The 17,757-nt window shown below is 41.9% G+C and overlaps 2 protein-coding genes across 2 annotated transcripts in view; one reads left to right on the top strand and one right to left on the bottom strand.

The window, feature by feature from the left end:
* Positions 1 to 5,217, bottom strand: part of MICU3 (mitochondrial calcium uptake family member 3) — a 50,862-nt gene extending 45,645 nt beyond the window's left edge. Inside the window, exon 1 of the mRNA XM_038135150.1 lies at positions 4,886 to 5,217. Within this exon, the coding sequence (XP_037991078.1) occupies positions 4,886 to 5,179 (294 nt within the window). The 5' untranslated portion in view covers positions 5,180 to 5,217. The remainder of the gene's footprint in view (positions 1 to 4,885) is intronic.
* A 5,089-nt stretch (positions 5,218 to 10,306) lies between these two features.
* FGF20 (fibroblast growth factor 20) lies at positions 10,307 to 15,010 on the top strand. The gene is made up of 3 exons (XM_038135790.1): positions 10,307 to 11,028; positions 13,207 to 13,310; positions 14,026 to 15,010. Exons 1-3 carry the CDS (start codon positions 10,503 to 10,505, stop codon positions 14,269 to 14,271), a joined length of 876 nt encoding a protein of 291 aa, XP_037991718.1. The 5' UTR covers positions 10,307 to 10,502; the 3' UTR covers positions 14,272 to 15,010.
* Positions 15,011 to 17,757: the final 2,747 nt, after the last annotated feature.

The following is a 17,757-nucleotide window of genomic DNA, read 5'->3' as shown; positions in this document are numbered from 1 at the left end:
CCTTTTTGAGCAGGCAGGAGAGCCTCCTCCCTAGGGGAGCTTCCCTTAATTTTTGGAGGTAAAGTCTTGTTCTTCATTTCACAGAAATGGAAACACATGATGTAATGCACTTAGAAATGTGCTGCTACGAAAACACTTGACCCTTTGATTATTTTCACAAAGTGGGAGTTCGGCAGTACTGCTGAGATACTAGGGAAAATCCCCTTGGAAACACCCAAGGAATATAGCTTTCTTCTCCTGGAAATTAATGTGCCTTCAAGAAATGTAAAGTACGCTGTCTGTGTCTATCTCTCCCTGCCCTTCTTTAGATTCTTAAATCATTTCTGAAGGAAGAGATTCACAGACCATATTCCCAAAAATTAAGTAGAGGCCTGGAGGTCACTACCTTTACATAATGACAGCATGATCAAAGAGAAGGCTCTTAGAGCAGGACAAAGGTGCATTTTAGTAAGTTTTGCTAATGACACTGAACTTCTGGAAGTAAGGAACTAGAAGACAAATATTAACTCCTCTGAGGAACTCTGTCACTCTGTCAAAACAACAGTTCTTTCAAACACATTCTTGCTCTGCATAACCATCTCCTAAACTTTAAAGGAGCTAGCAGAGGTCTCCCAGTCTTCACCAAACCTTCAGACACAAAGCTAGGAGCTCTGGGTGCAGAATTTTACTTTGGTTCTGAAATGTTCTGCGGCAACATCCCTGGAATTAAAACTGCCAGTTTATTATAGTGTCCAAGATTTCACTCCAAGTAATCATGTATAAAGCCCTCGGGTCCAAAGTTATTCTCAGAAAGCATCTGGGAAAAGGTAATCCTGTGGGGAGCTTAACTTCATGCTGCTTCTGTAACAAATCTTACTTTCCACCAGAACACCTCAAGTCTTATGCTTGGTCAAGCAAGCATACTTCTGCACTAATCCTATGATCTTTGTCTGATCAAATAGTCTGCCACACCACACACCCCATGCTGGTGACACATTTCACAGCTTACTTGACTTTTGGCAAACAGCATTTTCTTACTTATCTGTACATAAACTCACAAATCTGTGGCTCATCAGGTTTCATACTTCAACAACTTTATAGAACACAGAGACAGATATGCAGACTGTTTTGACACTTTTGACATTGTTTCTCTACAAGTCTCAAATACTTTTTTTTTTTCCAGTTAGTCTCAAATGCTGTGCCTCATTTTTGAACTGGTTAAAAAGGTGTCCCATCGACATCTCTGTAATCATCACTATTAGTTCCGGAATCTAAAACCACTCTTAAAATTTCCTGGGTCATAAATCCTAGAAGACAGTAATAGGACAAGGCAACCAACTATCAAGACATATATTATACCTTTATACACTTAAATATTCTGTCACTACTGCCAAGCACTATTTCAACTCAGTGACAGAATCTGAAGAAAAGCCAGCTGTAGGGATAGTAACTGGGACCAGCACAATTCTCAAAATACCTTCACAGGCCATATGAACATTATGTGGAAGCAGGTGGCCTGGCAGAAAAGACAGCTGTTCTTTTAGAGTCAATATGTAAATTAAGCTAACCCCTGTTTTTTAATGTTTGGGAGTATCAGAAAACTATTCTGCTGTCCACTAGAGCTGCCTGGATGAAACAAGAAGGCCACTTCACTTATTACACTTTTACAAAAATTCCTCTGAGGAAGTAAAGACATATAGGAGTTCAATACCATACAATAATTGTGCTTGCTAATGAAAGCTTTGGGGAAGACAGAGGAAATGGACACACACATTCAGTGCATTTGTCTTCCCAGGTCTCAGTTACATGTAATGGAGCCCTGCTTGCGTGGGGATGGCTGAACACCTGCCTGCCCACAGGAAGCAGTGAATCAATTCCTTGTTTGGCTTTATTTGCATGGCTTATTTTCCTTTGCTTGTGTGGCCTTTACTCTGCTTGCTAACCTGTCTCTATCTCAACCCACAAGTTTTCTCACTTTTACACTTGCAAGTCCCTTTCCCTTAGCACTGCTAGAAGATGAGGGAGTGGCTGTGTGGTACCATGTGGTGCCTACTGGCCAAGGTTAACCACAGTGCTAGAGGTGAGACAGCTGTAACTACCCTGGGTACCTGAATACTTTACACTGTGATACTTCAGCTTATAACTGTGTTAACCTTTAAAAATGAAACTACTATTGTCAATGTTTCAGAATGGATTTTAAAAACAATAACAGAAAATCTATGGGAGGAGATAGATTTCCTCCCCAGAACATTCACAAAAATTTTAAGATTCTCTGTCAAGAGCTTATACAAATCCATATTACGGCTGTCTTAAAGGAAAGAATTTCAGGTTTTGCAAGGGCTGGTCCCTTTACTGTCAGTACTGGGGTCTTTTTTAGTAGTTCTTCTGTCCCCCAGGGGTGATGTACGAAACATTTGGTATAATTGCTTCAACCAGCTGCTGTAGATCTCTATACCAAGACACCGACAGCAGAGACACCACTTCCTGCTTCCAGTGATCCAGGTAAATAGCATTTGGGAAAAGCATGCTGCTAGAGGAATGATTAAGGAAGAAACATGCAAATGAAAATATCAGGATGAAGTAGAAGACTGTGGCTTGGATGGAGAAAGGAAAAAGAAAAGCCATTGCATGATTTACTTTGGTGGAATGAAAAGCAGCCTGAGATTGGAAATGAAACGGTGAACTAGGGAAAATTTAGAAACTAGAAAACCCCAGAAAGCAATGCCAGACCTTATGCATCAGGAATAAAGAAACAACCAAATGCAGCTGGACAGGATTCCAAGATACTTGAGACTCATCACTCTTTGTTGGTCAGTACCTGATAAAACTGGAAAAATTTCCTAGCAAAACATGCATCACAGTTCCATCAAACTCATCTATACAGAAGCTGCAGGTTATCATTCTCCAGTGATTACTCTAAACACACTCGACAGTAGATCCAAGAGCTCCAGCCTTAATCCTAGTAAGACTGACACCTTTATGACTTTTCATGACAGAATTTTCTACTTTCAAAGTTATCAGACTTTTTAAAGTCTTACATACTATTCAAGTTGAAAGCTCGGCACTCAAAATAAGGAACTAAAACATTATTGCCCCTCAGGCAACACTAATTCAGCCTTCTAACAAAGGATGTTACAATACAATACCATGGCGGAATACCATAAATACTATTCAACACAATATTTGCATCCTTTTTTCCATCTCTGGAGATGTTTTAGAAACCTGTAGTGTAAGACTTGCTGCTCATCACAGGTCTAGAGGGCAATTATAAATGGATAACACATAGAGCTCATGGTCAAACTACTCGTGGGAGTTCCCTGTCCAGATTTGCTTTCAAACTATGGTCTTTCCCCACAAGCCATTCTGTGGAATGAAAGTCAATAATAAAAAAAGCACAGGAACCCACGACCTCAGACCAAAAATTTCACAGCTATTTGATCCTCATTTTTAGGGGAATTTATTTGGAAGGATATTTTTTCAGGAATCCTGAGTACATAGGCATGCAATTGGAAATCAATTAGACCAATCATTCAAAAATAAAAACCTGCAACATAAAACTAATATTCTCAGGTGTCAGTCTGGATTTAGTCCACACAATCTGAGTGGACATATTTCAAGTTAATCTTTCAGATTTTCAGCTACGTAAATAGAAAACCAAACTAATTAAGAGCCCTTTGCCATATGGCAGCAAGGTGTTTCAAGACAGTTACTTCCTATACCTATGTATACCTTTTTATAAAAAAATAGATATACAAAGGTGTTACATTTTCTAATTATGTTTAGTTTTACATTAATTAAAATATAAACTTAGTTATTAATTTTCAACCTCAATGCTTTTATAGTGATGTGTGTGAAAATTCATAATCATACATCTAAGTAAATTCAATGACTTTCAAAGGTACAGCAGCAATACTTCCTTTTAAAGAAAACTGACCATTAAGACTGGCTAAGTAAAACAGCGTAAAGTTCTTTAAAATCAAACCACTATGAAAAACGGAAACAGTTTGTCTTTGATCCTCTGTGCCACGGTAACACACTCCAGACACAAGACCATGAATAATCAAAAATATCAGATTCAACTTCCCTTCCTAAAGGATGCCCCCAACAGAATCTGCCTTTGAGCTAACAATGCAGGGCAAAAGGGTGAACAGCACTCATATCTAGGCACAAGGCCTCCACTGCAAAAATGTAGATCCTGTTCTCAAAGACAGTATAAAATAAACTGGGTATAGAGAAAGCAGGCCATTTGCACCACTGACTTCCAGTCTTAGCAGATGCCACTGTGACAAACTGCCTAATCACAGCTCTTGACATTTTTAAATGAAAAAAACCCAGCCCTATGATTACCATCTATTACATAGGCTGCAGTGCAGGAGTTCATCCTTACCATGGAAAAATTTATTTTCCAGGCGAACATCAATTGCTGCTTGTTACCCGTGGTTACTCAACCGGTGTTTTCGCTGAATTAGTCGAACTGAACCGTTATTTGTTACAATGCTGTCACTTCTTAGGAAGTTCAGCGTAAACCTTTCACTCTACAGGAAATTTTCTATTAGAAAGGTAACTGTCCTAAGAACAAATCGAAACTCGGGGTTTGCGCTGCCAGGAGCTGTTCTATTTGCAAACCAGCGTTTTCTGTTAAAGAAAGACTCGGCTAGGACAGCACCGGAGGCGAAACGCAGGGCTCACGCTGCGAGGCGCAGCCAAGGCGCACCAGTGCCCGCGGCCGCGCTCCGGTGACAGCCCGTCCCTCCGATGGCCGACAGCTCCTGCCGGGGCCCTGCCTCGCCTCCCGGCCCGGGGCTGGCTCCACGCAGGGTCACCTCTGCGCCACAGCCCGGCGAGCGCCCTCCCGGAGAGGGGCCCGGCAGAGCCGGCTCGCCGCGAAGGGCGCGCACACACCTACCGTCACCGTCTCCTTGGCAGCGGCCGCCACGGGGATGGGGAGCAGCGCCCGGGCCCCGCCCGGCTCGGCGGCTGCCGACTCCCGGGAGGGCTCCCGCCGCCGCTCGGACAGCCGGTACCCCGCGAACCCGGCGAGAGCCGCCCCCGCCGCCGCCCAGCCCAGCTCCCGCCGCCACCGCCGCGGCCCCGCCGCCCCGGCCCCGCCGCCGCCGCCCCACAGCCGCCGGGCCGGGGGAGCGCCGGGCGCGGGCCCCAGGCGGCGGCGCCAGCGCAGCAGGGAGCGCAGGGCGGCCATAGCCCCGCTCCGCCCCAGCGCCCGGCGCACCGAGCCCCCGGTGCCGCAGAAGCCTCGCGAGAAGCGGGGAAGGGGGTGGGGAACCGAGCGGGCCCAGCAGTCCCCGCCCCGCCCGGCGCCGCCGCCGGGCCGCCCGCGGGCGCTGCTCCGCGCTCCCGGGACGGGCGGCGGCAGGCAGCGGGACGTGCCGTGCCGGAGGCGGGGCGCGGCAGAGTTGGCGGAGACGCGGGGCGACCAGACCAAACGCGGGGATCCGGCACGGAGCTGGACCCGCGCAGCGCGAGCCGAAGTGCCGGGGCAGGGCGATGCGTGGGAACTCCGTGAGCGCGGCGGAGCCGTGAATGCGCCTCGCTGCCTCCCGCGCCCCCGCTGCGGGCCGCGTGTGCTCAGCAGCGTGCCCCAGAGCCCCGCCGCCTTACTCCACGGCCTTGCTCCCGGGGCAGCGTGCCGCACGATGCCGCGATGTCTCCTTGCCATGTCAACAGCCTCTCCTCTGATAAATATTCTTGGCGACAAGTAGCTCCTTTAGCATAACCAAGAACTAGTTGAAGACCAGTTGTGACAGTTGAGCGTGGTCTTTTATTTTGATGGGTAATCATATTGATATTAATGGGCAATAAATCTTGTCGGGCATTTCATGTTAGGGCATTCTTCCATGGTACCTGTGTCACAATCTACATTAACGTGAAACTTTATGAAATGCATACAAACATTTCAAGACGCAGCGCACCTTATGGCATTTTTTCTTTTTCAATGGTACAGTCTCAGTCTTTTTCTTCTTTACATAAGTACATTTTCCCCAAGTTTCAGCCACTTACCCTTTCTTCCCCCCTCCGCCAGCCCCCCAAAATCTCCAATGACTTTTTATATTATTATGAACAAGATTTTGGAAAATACACAAATGATATCTTGATACCTTTCAAGACCCGCTCATGCATTTTCAGTTACATTCAGTGGTAATGATATGTGTCAAGGAGTAAGTGTGGCCATCTTTGTCAACTGTCAGTCTGTCAGATCACGCAACTATAAGCATGGCCAAGGTTGAGTTACTGTGGCTGGAAAAGCAGGTGTCTGGGCTGAATGATTGATTTACTGCGTTTCTTTCAAAATTTTAGAATACTGTAAGCCAATTCCCTTGACTTCATTATTCCCAACTGTCAAAAACTATTTTGGGGTTTTTTAAAATAATTTACTGCTTTATTTTATAAATACTTTATATGCATGATTCCCAGGAAAAATCCTTGTCTGCAAGTCTAAGTTACCTCTCTGTACTAAGTGACTAAAGGCCAATATGGAGACCAGCATTTAGGAATCCAGGCAATAATAATTTCTGATGCTTAGCATGACTGAAACACAAGTACTTTTCTTGCAAGTTCATGACTAAGCAACCAGTCTGGAAATTTTTGTAGAATGTGGCTCTTGGATCTTATCAGTTCTAGCTGCCTCATTAGGCGACATCATTCACCAATACAATTACCTTTTGCAAATAGTATACCTTTTTGGTTTGAATGGAAGGGAAACCACTTTTGGTTAGTGTGGTGTCCCAAAGTAAACCTGTCAAAAGCTCATCAGTCACCTGAACTGTTGTCATGATCATGAGTTATCTGCCTGTTCACACCATTTCCCTGAAATCAGTTAGCCACATTTTATTGACTTTTCAATAACACCTTTAGGCTAAAATTACTTTCACTTCAAAAATCCAATTCACATGTGCAACTACTTACACCCAGGTAATTTTAGGCAGAACTTCCCTGGTGAAGTGTTTGCTTAGGAACAAGAGCAAAATTTATTTGTGCAGCAAGTCTAAAAGCATACACTGTCTGAACATTTTGTATGCAGAGATTCAGAAAGCATGTCTTTTAAATAAATTAAGGTTGTTTTAATCCAATGATTCACTTACAGGACTAATAAAAAAGCTGCTGAATGAGGCATCTGAATATTGATATATGGAAACAGTCTATTCTCACTGGAGTAGCCATGTAAATGTGTGCTCATTGCAAAGCTTCTGTGTTCCATTCTGCATATATAGGGCTTATTCATGTGTGTCCACAAAAACATAACAGTAACATCATGAATCTGGAAAAGCTCTATGAATTTTTGTCTTCAATTAAAGAAATAAAACAAAGCATGAAGGTGTATGAACTTCCTTCCCATAGGGAAATAAACTTTCATCGTTGCTTTTTCCTCATCTGAGTTTTTAAAATAGTTAAATATAAATATACATGTATGCATGTATGCATACATCCCTGCTACTGTATCTATTCAGAAGAGAAAGCTTTCAATGTTTTTAAAATCTACATGTATTGCGTTTTAAAGGTCATCAGATTATGGCCTAATTTGTACATCGAGCCTTGGAAAGGTTCTGTTCTTCCTAGTGAATTCTGCACAAGAATACACCTTTTTCACTCCGACTTGCAGTGCTTAGAAAGGCACTCATTGTAACTTGTGCATGTTCTGCTCACATTCCTGAAAGCAGAGAACCATATTTTTGTGTCCAAATCTGGGAAGAATCTGAAGCTGGCCATGATACCTAGGTATCTCCAGCTGGACATATCCAGCTACTCCATGGTTTTTGTTCCACCAAATGTTTACTTTCTTATGTATTCATAAACCCCTCTTTCAAATATTTTATTATATTATAAAAGAATTTATAGCTGGCACAGAGCTGTTGTGAGGGAGTTCTAAAATTAACAAAGGTGCAATAAATTGTAGGACCTAAAGTTGTATGGCTAACAGGAGTTTTATAGATATGTAGATCGATCTGTCTCTCCATAAATATACAGACTATCTATGAAAAATTTCAGTCATTACATTCTCCACTCATTTGGTAGCCACTAGGTTCTGCTTATGACAACATGCTATTCTTAGGAAATATACAGTAATTGTATTGTCTATAGAAGTCCTAACTACTTGCTATGGAAATAAAAACTTGACCACATATATATTTGCTCAATGACACTGAGAGTGCCGTCTCTAGGAAGTATATGTAGAGTCGATTAGATTGTACTGTATACTTTACGTTGAATTAGGTGCTCTTGTAAAAAAACTCTTCAAAATTATTTAACTTCCCATGGTATAGTTTCAGAAGGCGCAAAAAAAAGTCTTTAGCGTTATCTTTTCCTGTCACATGGCTAATGCAAACACACACACACAAAAAAATCTTATCTTTTTGTTTCTTTTCTGGTACTTTATAAAACAGCATAACCGGTTTAGTTCCCAGACATTAAAGACTCCACTCAGAAAAGATCAGTGTTATGTATTCCGCTCTACTTTAAATGTTTCCATTATATAACAGGAAAGATTTAGCCATAAGGGTCTTTCAGTGTGTAATTGCTGAAGACTTTTTTTTTTTTGTTCAAAATAACCCCAACCTTCTCTACTGGAGACAGTGAATGTTATCTGAACCGTAGACCCCTCCACTGTTTGTAGGACTCAAGGGTACTGCTTGGACCCAGGAACAGTATCTGTATGGGAGCATCTTTAGGCTTAGAAAAATATACCTCCTCCATTTAATTGTACCATCCTGGTGCATGTCCTGCAACTTAACAGCTGTGATGAGCAGTTTGATCTTGACCTGCCAGTCATGTCAATAAAAATACTTGATGTTTGTTTCAAACGTTTTTGGTGTAGTGTATTTGAGTAATCAGTGAACAGGCTATTTGAGAAATAGGTGCCATATAGATTATTCAACTTTGATCTATTTCTTTGATTTAGCACTACAATTAAGTAGATTTGCTTCAAAGAGAAAGCTCATTGGTTGATGTTTTACACTGATGTGATAATGTTTACACAGATGTGCTTTGAAATCTCGATTATGGTGGATTTTTGGGTCCCACCACATGACAGGCTCCTGTTATCTGAAAGGTAAAATAATATAACATCTATCTGTAACTGCCTTCAGAACAGGTCTGCCTGTGCTCTCCTCTGAGGTGATTTATCTGATCATTGTATTTAGCATTAATTTTTTCGGTTTTAAATCCCTCCACAGTAAATCACTTGCTTTAAAGCAGCCTTTTTATAATTCAGGTGCACACAGGGGCAGTACTTAGGACTGCAATGATGAAAAGGTGTCACATTACCTGCTTTAAAGCACCTGCCAATTAATTAGCCCTATACTCTCCATAGCAAATAAAGGTAAGCAGTCAAATCCATTTGATCTCTCAGATTTAGTCTGTGACTGAAAAGACCATGAAGCAAGACGGGAGAACTAATCTCTCATGATTCTCTGCAACTTTTTTGTTTTAATGAAACCTTAAACCACCAAGTGATTCTCTTGAACTTTTGAAAGAATTAACTATGAAAGATCTTTACATTTTATACTCTAATACCATGTTTTAACATTGGCAAAGAACTGCATATCTTAGATACTGAGATAGGTCATGTCATTTAAGCCCTAAAATTCACTAGACTTTACAGAAAAGGCAGGAAAGATGGCAAAAGTCAAACTCTTAGATTTAATGCAGCGTTGTTTTACCATTGGTGAATATGTTTTCCACCAAAATATATTTTCCTGTGTGAACCATTCCACTCTAGGGATGAAAAAAGTGCATATGCTCCTCTGGAACATGGCAACAAAGCCCCAAAACCGATTCAAAACATTGAAGAGCTACAACAGGGATCTTTCAGTAGATAATATTGCTAATTTATTATGCTCACAGACCTTGGCTATCGGTGCAATGAAAAGCCCCAAAGAAGATGGATTAGATGAGCCACAATCTTTCTTCTTCTCTGCAAAAGTTTTGAAAATATTTATCCCAAAAGATGGAACTACCCATTTATGTTTTAAAGACCTCCTGTCGATACCCAGATACGATAGATCAGTTTAGTGTCACATTAATGATAAATGCGAGGGAGACTTTGCAGAGGGGAAAGCACCTCCCTGACTATGCCAATTTCTTTAGAAATTCCCCTCCTTGTAGTCGAAGCGATAAAAGGGAAGCGTAATGCATGTACATTTTATTAGCGTTTGAGAAACAGGGAGTAAAACTGTCAGATCTTCGGGTTTTTTCTTTCATGTGTGTCTGGGCAGGTCTAACCCTCAGGTAACGCCCTTTCTCCTTCTTCCCTCCTGCCTCTCCTTGCACCTGTCCACGTAATGCTCCGGCAGCTCCCTCCCGTCCCCCGCTGCCCGCTCCGCTCCGTTCCGCGCAGGGGCCGCGCCCGCGCCCCCGCCCCCGCCGCGCGTGTGCGCGCCCGGCAGCGCGCGGGGGGCGCGCCCGGAGCCCCCTCCCCGCCGTCACCGCAGATCAGAGGAAGGTGCGAGCGGAGGGGGAGCCGGTTTACAATTTCAAACGCGGCCTCCCCGCAGCGGCTTCATTAGCATATGTCAGGGGACCGCCGTATATATATACACACGCGCGGAGCTGATGAGCAGCACCCCGCCGCCTGGCTCGCACCGCCTCGGATCAGCACGGCTCGGCTCCGTTCCGCTCCGCTCGGCCCTGCCGGCTCCCCATGCTTGGGGCTCCGCCGCGCACCCCCACATGCCCACCGGGAGAGGCCGGCAGCCGCTCTCCGCCGCCGCCGCGCCCTAGCCCGCTCGCCCCGCGCCCGCATGGCTCCGCTGGCCGAGGTGGGCGGCTTCCTGGGCGGCCTGGACGGCCTGGGGCAGCCGGTGGGCGCCCACTTCTTGCTGCCGCCCGCCGGGGAGCGCCCGGCGCTGCTCGGGGACCGCCGCGCCCCGGCGGAGCGGGGGGACCGCCGCGCCCCGGCCGCGGCGGCGGCGGCGGACCTGGCGCACTTGCAGGGCATCCTGCGGCGGCGGCAGCTGTACTGCCGCACCGGCTTCCACCTGCAGATCCTGCCCGACGGCAGCGTGCGAGGCACCCGCCAGGACCACAGCCTCTTTGGTAGGCGGCTGCGAAGCGGCCCCGCGTGTGGGGGTGTGTGTGTGAGCGCCTCTGTGTGTACCTGGGCGGGAGCAGTCGTGCTCTTGGGAGGGAGATGTGATGCTGGTGATGCCGAGGCAGGTGGATGAGTCCTCAGAACAGAAAGGCTTCACCCTCCGGCCTTTTGCCATGGGGTCTGCGCCAGGGCAGAGTAGTGAGGGAGGGCTGTGCATCCCAGGTGAGTCAGGAGGCAGGCACTGCTCAGCCTGTGCTAGGGGTCTATAAGCACAGGCAAACGCCGGTAGGTTTATGGGAATGGTCAGGAGTCAGACTGATCCTTTTGTGTATTCACTATTGGTATCGGAGCTTCTTGGTCCTCTGCTATACAGTATAGGTCACACACTTGGGCATGCTGATGCTTGGCTGCATTAGACTGCTTTGCTTCACAGAGGGACATAAAGCTGAAGCAGCAGAGCCTAAAATGCCTCTTTGATTAAGTGCTTAAAATGCTTCCCAGCCAGGTTTCTCTGTCAGTAAACCCCAAAGGAGGTGAAGACAACCTGTGATATGAGAGTAAATCCTAAATAGTAGTTGTAGAGGCTGGACATCTGAACAAACCTGCTGTTGTCAACTACCTGTGAGTTTTGGTGTGTATTGGTTTAGCAGTCATAAAAAGGTGTTTAAAGAACTTCCTATCATCTTCCCCATAGTCAAAACAATCTGCTGGAATGGCTCTTAATTGCTTTTATAACACATGGGTGTTTTAAGAAGTAGAAGAGCAGCAGTTCTCAGAAGGAAGATTTCCTACAGTGTGTAAACATGAAATAAATGTTTCCTTTAAAGGGAAAATCAAGTTAGCCATAGATCTAACATTTACTGGGCTTTTTAGAATTGTACTACCTTTATTCTACCACTACTCTTGGCAGGTTTGTCTGATGTGGTTTCTTTGTGGGTTGTATCACCTGCTTATTATGCTTTCGGAAAAGAGTGGCTTTGAAAATGATATCAGAAAGACAAAATGCCTCCAAACCTTTTATGGGACTCTGTGCTTTATGAACTGGAAAACGAGGATGATTTATGTGTGATATAGTTTTTAATGCTTACTCTTTGTAAAGGATTTGTTTTCTTTGCTGTTTGTTAATACAACTACGAAACCTGCCGCTGCTCAATTAAAATTGAAAACATTTTAAATTATTGGTTGGTCCAGATAGTCCATTTGTCTGAGACTGAAAGTTGTCCTGAAATCATTAATAGTAAACGGACAAAAAGTCATAATCAGCTGCACTATTTAAAACTACTCACCTTAGATTCAGGGTTTTTTAAATGTTTTGTGGTTTTGCTGCTGAAAAGCAATATCTTAGATATGATTCTGGCACTTCTTTTTGAGGCTTTGTTTATGTTGTTAACAACTTCCAAAAAGCCAGTTCACACATTCCTTTTCTTTCATGTTTTGGATGTGCTGTAATCTGTGTATATCAATTGGTTAAGTATGTTGGCTTACCTTTGCCAAATTCAGGCTTCAAATTATACCTCACGTCTCACATACTTTATTAATATATATTACATTTTGGGGCAAATGTAATATAAATAATGTAATAATCCAAACAGTAGCAAAAAAAGCAGCGTATTTTATGTACTTTAAAAGCCTACACAAAAGACAGCAAGTTGTGTTATGAGGTGTGGGCCCATATGCTAGATAAGATGTCTGGCAAATACTTTTCTTTTTCTGTGGGTAGATTCTGTTATATAAAATTCCCATCTGTACTTTGATTTCCATTCAAATGACCTAGTAATGGATGTGTTTTTTTAAGATAACTCTGTAGAAGTAGTAAAGTATATTTTCAGGTAATTCAGACCAATCTTCCAATATTTGAGTAGGCAGTTTAGCAAATAGTGTACAATCATTAAAGACTCCAACATCATGGTAGTAATGGCTTTAGTCTCAGGGCTGAATAAAATCCTTTCATATTCAACGTTTTGAAAAAGTTTCTTAAATGGTGAAGGATTCATGTTCCGAGATGAGGCTTCTCAGACTGCTTTCCTGTGAACATTGTGTACATTTTCAGAAAGTATTTGAAATTTCAGAGAAACTAGGCCAAATTTACTATCATATGTGCATTTTCTACTTGTTTTCAACTGAGTTTTTAGATGTTATGTGTTTTATGGTTACAAAATTAATTGAAGCAATTTTTTTTCCAGGTATCCTTGAATTCATCAGTGTGGCAGTGGGACTGGTCAGTATTAGAGGCGTGGACAGTGGCCTTTACCTTGGAATGAATGAGAAGGGAGAGCTCTATGGCTCTGTAAGTACCACTTTCCTATCAGCTCATACATCTTTAGGTTTTTGGTTTGCTTCCTAACACAATGCAACCCCATCAAGAAGTTAATCTCAGCTTTCAAAACGCTAACATCTTTTCCTGTTTAAACGTTTAATGTATTTTTGAAGTACACAGAGTAGCCTTGGATACTTCAACAAAATAGAATTGATTTTTACAAAGCTATGAGGGTAATACGAGTCCTACTCTTCTTTCATGTTTTAAAACATCTTCAGATAAAATATTCTGTTCCTCAACTTCCTTTGGTTGTGGTCATTCCAGTTTAAAATGTGAGAAGTGATGTACACCACAAAGAAATATGTAAATACTTCCCGCTTTGTTACGTTGCATCTGAGTCCCTCTACCAAATCTCATTTCTAGAATAGTAGATAGCCCAAGACAGAACTCTACATAATAGAATTCCTGTAAGTCAGATGAATTTTAAATAAATCATGAAAAAGTAATGTTTTCTTACAGTAAATGTTAACGAATTCATTTTTTAAATCTAAAATTGTAGGTCCAAGTTTCCAAACTCATTGTCAGGTCTACATACTCTTCTTGGGTTTGGTTTGTTGACATTTAAATGAACAGTAAGGCTACACAAAGCCTAAAGCATTTTGTTTATTTTTATAATAGCTTTTTTCATGTCTTCAAATATCTAGTAGCAGCTTAACTTATTTTTCCTTTATCTTTCTTTCTGTAGGAGAAATTAACTTCTGAGTGCATCTTCAGGGAACAATTTGAGGAAAACTGGTACAACACTTACTCATCCAATGTCTACAAACATGGGGATTCAGGGCGGAGGTACTTTGTAGCACTTAATAAAGATGGTACTCCCAGAGATGGGGCAAGGTCCAAAAGACATCAGAAATTCACACATTTCTTGCCCCGGCCTGTGGATCCTGAAAGAGTTCCAGAACTGTACAAAGATGTGTTAGGATACAGCTGAGGAAAGAGGCAGCTTTGGCAAATACACCAACTGGAGCTGTTGTCCGTGCTTTCATGGCAATGCCAGCATGAGGAACCTGCAGTGGTCTAGGATGCTGGATGTGAAGAACCCACTTGGTGAAAGGCAGGCCTCTGTTTTCTAACCACTGGGTTTAGGAGACAAAGCCTCGAAGATGAGTGTGGACCAGCCTCCTCAAGACTTGCTGAATTCTTTGGTAGCCAGTCACCAGGGGGAAGCGGAACTTCTTAAAACATAACGAACTCCTGGCAATTCTGTCTGGATTACCTGTGGCCTGTAGATTAGCAAGGAACCATCTACATCATATGGATGAGACAATGCTGGAAGAAATAGAAAGAAATGGACTATAAAATAGTAATAAATCCTGAGAACTGTGTGTGAAGTTTTACGGGCTCCACTTTAGTGATGGACGTTAGATGTCAATACATAGTAGTCAAAACTGGAACTTTTCTTCAGGATGGACCTATTTATACATCTCCAGATAGCATATATTTATTTTATATATTTATTTATTGAAGAGTTTATTTTTTACTGGGATATGAAGAGAATACAAGTTCCTAACCCCAATGAGAAATCATTTACAGTGCCAATATTTACTCTGAGTAGTGTCCTAATACAGAAATGACATTACGTTGCAATGCATCCAAAACCTGAACATTCATGTTTCATTGTTTATCAGTTCAGATAAGTTTATATTTTATGTGCATACCATTGCCTTGTAACTGTCCTTATTTGGAAAAGAATGTTTAATTTTTTTTTTTACTTATGAGAGTGCCTTACAGATTGTATTAAATTCAAATGCACATTTAAAAAGGAAATTAAACGTTACTTCACTTTCTTTGGTTTACTGTTATTTTTAAACTGCGAATCTCTTAGCACACTATGTACAACATTTCACACCTGCAGCAATTGTGAAGTGTGTATTGCAGTTACCTTGAAAGAAAAACTAATATTAACTCTTGAAATCTTGGTTCAAATCATAGCATGATTGATAGTTTTTGGCCAAAGGATTCCAAATATCTTTACTAACACACAAGTAGCTATTCTCTGTAAAATTTTCATGTAATATTCTCATGATTTATTGTTTCTATCAATATGGTTAAGGGGAAACAAGTTCAGAGTGCAAAGTTTCAGATACTGGTGTATGGAAAGCTTCTGAGTGAGAGTTGTTTTTCTGCTGAGTACAGAGAAGCCAAAGAAGGAAACTTGCTTACCTTAATTCCTCATCTAGGCAATATTTTCAGCATAAGATGTTCTGTGAAAGCTGTCAAAACAAAGAAGAGCTGTCTCTGTGCTAGTTATAGCTGTAAAACAGGCAGACCATATTAATTTAATTCAGAACTGCCAGTTATGAAGCACAAACTCATCTGAATATAAACTGATGGGGAAGTCTGCTCTGCAAGAATACAAAGGGTAATGTCAGATTTATGATTTAGACCTAAACCTGCTGAAGCTTGCTGTCACATGACTGCCACCTGCATGGACAAGGCTGGCCCAGGAAAACTGCAGGGAAGGCAATTCAGGAGAGGGCACCAGAGGTGGTCTTCATGTTTCAGATGCCAGTGCTCCCAGTGGGCTCCTGCTCAAGCTAACTCATTTGCATTCAGTTTTAGGCAATTGTATATGGTTCAAGTACTGCACATGCATAATTTATATAAAATCAAGGTATCAATGGAAAGCATTTTCCAGTATATAGCACACTTGCTAGGACCTTTGCTGTGCCAGAGCTGCTTCTGCTCTATAGTGAGAAGTGGATGAGTAGAGGTTACTGATAGATTGTTGACAAAATCATTTTACTCTCATTTTTTCATAGAAATGGAGATATACAAAAGCATGTTTCAGCACTTTGTGGCTAGCAATGTGTAACTTCCTGAGATAAAATATTTCATTTAAATTTTCTGGAAAATGGGAAGTAGAAGATCTATAGTGCCCTGAAGCCATCATAGTAAAATAAATTGTAATGCACTCCAGTGTACTATAAAATAGTGATTTTGTGGGTGACACTGAGTCCCATTAGTAATAGATCAATAGCTGAAGACAAAGTATATGCTTTAAATAGAAAAATTCTTCCTCTGCATCTTAAAAAATAGTTTATTCCATATAAATTGTGTCAAAAAGAAGTAGCTGCTACTTAAGATAGAATTCCCATGCATTTCTGGCAAACACAGTCAGTGTTTAAACCATAGTAGGAGGAATTCTCTCTTTGGATTACCAGTTTACTGTTCATCTTCAAAAGTACATTGATGATGTCAAGGGCTGTAATCAACCTTATTATCATTGTACATCTTTTTTTCACAGATATGATACAGCCTGTAACAGTGACTGAGCATACCTCTAAATGGTAAATAATTATCTGAAACTTCTGGAGCCAAACACATATTCAATATCTAAGTGAAGAAGAAGAAGAGTCATATGTGCTTGCCCCATTTCCATTTTATATATATGCAAATAAACCTTGAACAAAATATAATGGAGCAGGGACAGTGGTGATGAATGACTGTACAAAACCTCCAGAGCACTGAAAATCTGTCACAGCCTCTTTTTTAGTTCTGATGTATTGCTATTGAAGAAATACATTGAGGTTCCATATTTCATTTTGCTTGTAGCATTTATTTGCTCTCTGTTACATCCTGTCCATCATGATCTTCAGATGCAGTTAATGCTTTTCTAGTTTGAGAGTGGTGGATACAAAAGTTACACCTCAAAAGGGCATTTTTATTTGTTATTAAACTAATAGCTTTAATTGTCAGAAGTTGGGGGATTTTTGTGTGTGATTTTCACTCCCACTTCAAACAGCCCAAAGGCACAGAGGGAGGGGTTTGTTCTGTTTAACCATTAGAATAAATGGTCTAGTTTAACTCTCATTATATTTTATTAACTGTATAAATCTGAAAGATGTGGGCTGCTCTGATACTATGAAGGGAGTAATCTGAAGGAGGTGACAATGTTCAAAGTTCAGAGAAAATCTCTGAAGGCAGAGAAAATGCCACATCTTGAAATAAATTCCTGTGTAATTGACTGCCCTATTTTTGCCTTTCCTCATTTATTTTTTTCCCAGGGAAGAAGAACCATTCAAGACAGTTAATTCAGTTTGTGCAGCAGTTGCAGCTCCACTTTCTGCTTCCCATGGATTCTCCTAAAAGCTGTAAAATTCAGCCCTTTGATTTCAGATCTGGCTTGAAATTGAGTGCTCCATGCCAATTCTGTATTTCTTCATATATTTTGGGTTTTGCTACTCTGTTTTCCAAGTTGTGTCAGAAATAACATACTGGTCATACAAAATATTTTCTGAAAGCCAGGAGGAACCTTGACTTCTGAGCATATTTGAAGTAAAATTTTTACTTCGATTAATCTTTGTGCACTTAATCAGAATGCAGAAAATAGAATTCCTAACAGTCTCCTGTGGAAGTTTTACAGCCATAATAGTTACCAGATATAGGAGAACTCAAATTCCTCTGGAAATGGGTA

The sequence above is a fragment of the Motacilla alba genome, chromosome 4 (genome assembly GCF_015832195.1).
Source record: "Motacilla alba alba isolate MOTALB_02 chromosome 4, Motacilla_alba_V1.0_pri, whole genome shotgun sequence".
Taxonomy (NCBI): domain Eukaryota; kingdom Metazoa; phylum Chordata; class Aves; order Passeriformes; family Motacillidae; genus Motacilla; species Motacilla alba.
The sequence above is the reverse complement of the archived record's forward strand: the minus strand, read 5'-3'. Positions and strand labels throughout refer to the sequence as shown.

What these genes read in the sequence shown, in the direction of transcription:
- FGF20 (XM_038135790.1), top strand. Translation starts at nt 10,503, where the DNA reads ATGTCAGGGGACCGCCGTATATATATACACACGCGCGGAGCTGATGAG. An exon ending in CCAGGACCACAGCCTCTTTG is followed by an intron (nt 11,029 to 13,206) that starts GTAGGCGGCTGC and finishes TTTTTTTTCCAG; the next exon opens with GTATCCTTGAATTCATCAGT. An exon ending in AGGGAGAGCTCTATGGCTCT is followed by an intron (nt 13,311 to 14,025) that starts GTAAGTACCACT and finishes TTCTTTCTGTAG; the next exon opens with GAGAAATTAACTTCTGAGTG.